Raw genomic sequence first — 6,000 nt, 5'->3', positions numbered from 1 at the left:
AATAAAAGGTCTCTTCTCTTTTGGAATACTCCTTTAGCTTGCGAGGAAGGAGGCCTTGTGAGCAATGGCTGGCCTGAAGGGTAGGCTCATAAAGATTAGACTGTCCAGTGCCACCTTGCTACCCCTCGCAAGCAGCTTCAAATGCTTCCTTAGATCTTTACTCATCAAACTAAGTGTGTTTTATTAGGAATTCTACTCAAAGAAAAAGTCTTCATACTGAGAAGATTATGTAGTAATCATCTTTCTCTAACCTTAACATTGATAACAAATGTGTCTGCATTCACAGCACTTCTTGTCCCGCCCTCCCTCACAGCCACCTGGAGACCCTGGCTGAACCGAGAGGAGGAAGATGGACCCTTGGCAGGCCCCAGCATTAAGAGTCGGTGAAGTAACTTCGAGCTCCTTCGCTGATCAGTTGTGTTTTTTCATTTGCATTGGTAGGCTGGAGAACAACTGGAAAGTCCTCATCTGAAGAAAAAAAAAAGAAGAAGAAAGAAAAACTCAGCAATAAACGCTCATCAAGTTCTTTTAATAATGGGACAAGAGAAAGGTGGGTATGTTTGTTGAAATACAGATGAGCAAATTCATTCAACCGATAAGGTATTAAAATGCCTACTCTTCAAAAGGGAGAAGAGACTGTACAGATTCTTCACTTAGGTTCTGTCAGTTGCAGGATTATAAAACTGAGGCACTAAACCTACCTTTTACTTTGAAGGCACTTGCTGACCCTCAGACTACCACACAGAGTTGTGCAGGTTTGGATCCTACACAATTCAGGGGATATTTTTCGTATTTATATCAAAAGTATAGTCTATATGAAAGATGCTCCCTCGAGTTCTGCAGTGCATAATTGCATGCATGTCCCTCACTGGGACAAGATTCAAAACCTAGGGCTTGATTGGGTGGTGAGTCTAACAGGAAGTTCTGCACATAAATCTAGTGCCCAAAGGTTATTGCACTCTCCCTTGCTCTGTACAGTGCTTTGTTTGATTTCAGTTTTGGTGCTGAGTTAAAGAAGCTTCTCTAAAAATCTATAATGGCATATTAATTACACAAGTCAACAGACCAAGCTGTCAATACCCATATGTTCTAAGATATTCTAAGATGATAGCTTACAGTAGGCCAGAGCAAGTATGCTTCTAGGTGTTTCCCAGGAGTGAGTGGTCTCACATTCAGCCCAGCAATAAAGAAGCCTTTAAAAATTGCAAGACATTTGAGGAGGGAAGGAGGAAATGAAGAGGAGAGGGGGGGCGTGAACAGAGTGAGCATGTGGGAACAATTGTTCTCTGAGAGCTAGTAGAAAAACAGAAAACCAAATCTGTCTCAGAAGGACTTCATTTACGACATTTATCAGACACAGAGCATAAAATAATTATATTTATAATTAACATATACATGCTATAAAGTTAGTAAAAAGAACTAGTCATTAAAACATCTAAAATTATATTTTTAAAAACCTCAACTTCCGCTGAATGTCAAAGCTCACACCTGTCACCTTAGTTGGGAATCTGAGAATGGTAGGATTTTATGGTTCAGAGGCCAGCCTGGGCAGAAACATTTGTGAGATTTCATCTGAACCCTAAGCTGGGTGCAGGGGTGGATACTTGTCATCCCAAGGATCACGGCACCAGGCCATCCTAGGCAGAAAGAGTCCTAGCCTGCAAGAGTCCATTTCCACAGAGGGAAGCTGAATCCAATGGCATCCACCTGTAATCTCAGTGATGACTGGAATCCTAAAAGTAGGCAGATTACACCTCAGGCATGTGCCCTGGCTGGACATGAGACCCTATGCTAAAAGAAATAAGCAGTTACAAACAAGGGTAGAGGTGTATCAGCCCAGCAAGCACAAGATCCTGAGTTCTAACCCCAGTACCACCAGAAATCAACCATGAATGTGTTTAATAGCTAAAGAATTAGTGAAGTACAAAAAATGGATCTGAGGAGACTGACAAGACTGTAACAAAGGGTCAGAAATAAAATATGAAACAGGTAAAAACATATAAAGGATAGAAGGAAAAGGTCTACCTTTTATCTCCTATGAATTTCAGAGATGAAACAAAGTAGGAAGGATAAGATCAGAATCCACAGATCCCAAATCCAAGAAGCAGCCAGAATGAATGAAAGAGAAGCACATATCTGAACAACCTCAGAGACAGTAAAGAATCCCAAAGACAGTGGTTTGAAAAATAATCTTCTCAACAAATATGGAAATCAAAGTATGTAATTATATCTCAATACACTTGAAGTAGATATTTGTCAATTTAAAGTTGTTGGTAAAGTCTCAAGTTTATTTTTTAAAAGCATGGTATTTACAGACACTAAAGACAGAAATTTTCCCACTTTATTCATTTTTATTTTTTTTTGTATGCTGGTCCTGAGGCTTGAACTCAGGGCCTGGGTACTGTTCCTGAGCTTTTTTTTTTTTTTTTTTTTAAATCAAGGCTAGCACTGCACCACTTGAGCCACAGCTTCACTACCAGCTTTTTGGTAGTTAATTGGAGATGAGTCTTATGGACTTTCTTGCCTAGCAAGGCTCTGAACCATGATTCTCAGATCTCAGTCTCTTGAGTAGCTAGGATTACAGGTGTGAGCCATTAGTGCCCGGCTCAGTATACCCAATTTAAAAGGGAGAAAGGAAATGTTACTCAGAGAGGAATCAGTATTGCCAATGGAAGATTTGAACCATAAGAAGGAATAATCACATAGTAAATATGTGAGTAAAACCAAACAAGTACTGACTGTATAATGCACAAATAATCATTTATGAGGCTTAAAATTGAGATGAATTAGAGTATGTCAGAAAGGAGGTGATCATCAGGCATTGGTGGCTCATGTCTGTAATCCTAGCTACTTAGGAGGCTGAGAAGAGTGCATTTCAAGGCTAGCTTTGCTAGAAGAGTTCCCAAGGCCTCATCTACAAAATAACTAGCAAAAATCTAGGCTGGAGCCATGGCTCAGGTAAGTAGAGCATAATCCAAGTGAACATAAGGCTCTGAGTTCAAACTCCAGAGTAGGAAAAACTGGGGTGGGGGGGAATGATCAGAATTGAGGTGTTTTAAAACTCTTACATTAGTCAAGGAGGTGGTAAAGGTAAGAATTAGTTTTAAACTAAGTATGCATGATATATTTCTAAGGTAACCCAAAAAGAACATAATAGAAAATATAAGGTGAAAAAATCATAGGAAAGCAATAAGAAAAAAATGTTTCAACAATCCTAAAGAAATAAAGAGGAAACAGAAGAAAAAGCATGCCAATTTAATGATGATTATAATAACACTAATAGCATTACATAGCATTTATAAGTACCCAGCACTGTTGGCAACAGCAGCAGTGAATATGTGTACTTCATAGCTATGAAACAGGGCTTATATTATATTGTATTATATTATACTATTACTCATTGTACAGATAATGAAAGAGGGGCATAAACTATATATGGAACTAGCCCTGAAAATACACAGGTAGGAGATAATAGAGCTAGCAGTCACCTCTAGGCAGTATTTCAAAGATTTTGTTCTTTTTTTTTTATTGTGAAAATACTGTACAGAGGGGTTACAATTACATGGGCAGATTTTGTTCTTTTAAAGACTATTTCTATGCTGTTTTCACACACACACACACACACACACACACACACACACACACACACACACGCTAGTGGAGAAAACAAAAACATTTCATGCTATTTGTTAGTGGCTCACGCCTATAATCCTAGCTACTCAGGAGGCTGAGATCTGAAGATTCTTGCCCAGCCAGACTGGGCAGGAAAGTCTCTGAGATACTTATCTCCAGTTAACCACCAGAAAACCAGAAGTGGAGCTGTGGTTCAGTGTGATAGAGTGCTAGCTTTGAGCACAAAAGCTCAGGAACAGTGCCAGTGTCCTGAGTTCAAGCCCCATGACTGATCAAAAAAAATTATATCATAAATTATAATAAAGACAAATGGGCTTCATACTACATTTAAAAGAAAAGCATTATCAGAGTGAGTTTAAAATTCCAGCTATATGCTTTGTTGTCAGAAACATACCAACAAAGAAAAGATACCTGAAAGTGAAAGATGGAAATATTTATCATATGAAGATGAATGAAATCTCATATATTTTTATTTTAACAAAGTAAAATATAAGAAAATAAGCACTGTCCTAGCCAAAAGACAACTACATAATGTATGATTCACCAAGTGTACATAAAAATCATGCTTTTGATTTTTTGAGACAAAGTCTCACAATATAGCCTAGGATGAATTTGAACTAAAGTACTTGTAGAAAAACAGTCTTTTATTTATTTATTTTTTTTAGTATTTCCACTTAATTTTATTTTTTTTAATTTTTTATTGTAAAGATACTATACAGAGGGTTACAGTTACATGAGTGAGGTAATGAGTACACTTCCTCTTGAACATTGTTAGCCCCTCCATTGAAAAACAGTCTTTTAAATACCTCATACAAGAAAAGTAAAAAAATAAGCAACATAAAAATTAAGGGATTAGGGGCTGGGAAGGTGGCTCAGTGGTAGAATGCGTGCCTTGCATGCCTGAGGCCCTGGGTTCGATTCCTCAGCACCACATAAGCAAAAAGAAAAAAGCGGGAAGTGGTGCTGTGGCTCAAGTGGTAGAGCGCTAGCCTTGAGCTGAAGAGCTGAGGGACAGAGCCCAGGCCCAGAGTTCAGGCCCCATGACCGGAGGGCCCCCCCCAAAAAAATTAAGGGATTGGAGCTAGGAGCTGGCAACTCACACCTGCAATCCTAGCTACTCAGGAGGTTGAGATCTGAAGATCATGGTTCAAAGCCATCCCAGGCAGAAAACTCTGTGAGATTCCAATAAATACTCAAAAATGCTGGAAGTGGCACTTAGTTCAAGTGGTAGAGTGCTTACTTTGAGCAAAAGAAGTTCAGGGCCAGTGCCCAGGCCCAGAAAAATAATTAATTAGTTAATTAAGGGATTAAAGAGCAACAGAATAAACAAGAAATAGTTTATTATGTGGAAACAAATATCCAAAGGAATTAACAAAACCAAAAGTTGTCTCTGAGAAAACTAATAATATTGCCAAACACTGCAAGGGTGTTGTGGTTTTTATTTTTTTTTTTTTAAGAAAACTTTTAAGATTTTGGGCTGGGAATGTGGCTTAGTGGTAGAGTGCTTGCCTAGCATGCCTGAAGCCCTGGGTTCAATTCCTCCATACCACATAAACAGAAAAAGCCAAAAGTGGTGCTGTGGCTCAAGTGGTAGAATGCTGTCCTTGAGCAAAAGAAGCTTAGGGACAGTGCCCAGGCCTTGAGTTCAAGCCCCAGGGCTGGCAAAAATAAATAAATAAATAATCAGAAAACTTTAAGATTTTTATGTTTGTGAGATAAGGAAAGACTCCTTAGTTAAAACACAAAAATCACCATATAAAGGCAAAACAAAAAGTTTGAATGCATTAAAATAAAGATTTTTGGCTCATCAATAGAAACCATAAAGATTGAGACACCAGGTTTGAGGGTTTTCCTAACTTGTTCTTTGGGAGAAGTATGTATGTACTTGAACTTTCACTTTTCTATATCAATTTCAGAGTCAGCTTTGTCAAGTTTCCTAAGAAAGGTAGATTAAGGAAACCTTTTGGGACTCTTGGTAGAATTAAGAGAAGCTATTAGATAATTCAGTAGAAGTAACATCTCTTAAGATTTTGAATTTTTTAACATGCAACATGGTATATCTTTTCATTTATTTAGTTTTCTTCATTGGCTTTCATTAAAGATATAGCTTATATATCTTTGGTCACACTTACCCTTGAATAGTTTATTGAGCTTTACGCCATTACCAATAAATTTTATATGCACTAAACTTAGAGGATAAATTCTAAACAACTATAATCAATGAAGAATTAATAACCAAAATAAATCAGACAAAAATACAGTAAGGAAAAGATTACTACCTTTTTTTAATCTGCAAGAGTTGAATGAGTATTTTATAAAGGAGAAACTCAATAGGCATATGAAAAGATGTTCAAATTTACTACCAAT

The 6,000-nt window shown here is 37.6% G+C and overlaps 1 protein-coding gene across 1 annotated transcript in view; it reads right to left on the bottom strand.

Moving 5' to 3' along the window:
• Nucleotides 1-373: 373 nt before the first annotated feature.
• Nucleotides 374-6,000, bottom strand: part of Dnajc5b (DnaJ (Hsp40) homolog, subfamily C, member 5 beta) — a 56,037-nt gene continuing 50,410 nt past the window's right edge. The window contains exon 5 of the mRNA XM_013034486.1: nucleotides 374-468. Within this exon, the coding sequence (XP_012889940.1) occupies nucleotides 374-468 (95 nt within the window). The remainder of the gene's footprint in view (nucleotides 469-6,000) is intronic.

Source organism: Dipodomys ordii, unplaced genomic scaffold, assembly GCF_000151885.1.
Source record: "Dipodomys ordii isolate 6190 unplaced genomic scaffold, Dord_2.0 Scaffold190, whole genome shotgun sequence".
In the NCBI taxonomy this organism is placed as follows: Eukaryota; Metazoa; Chordata; class Mammalia; order Rodentia; family Heteromyidae; genus Dipodomys; species Dipodomys ordii.
The sequence above is the reverse complement of the archived record's forward strand: the minus strand, read 5'-3'. Positions and strand labels throughout refer to the sequence as shown.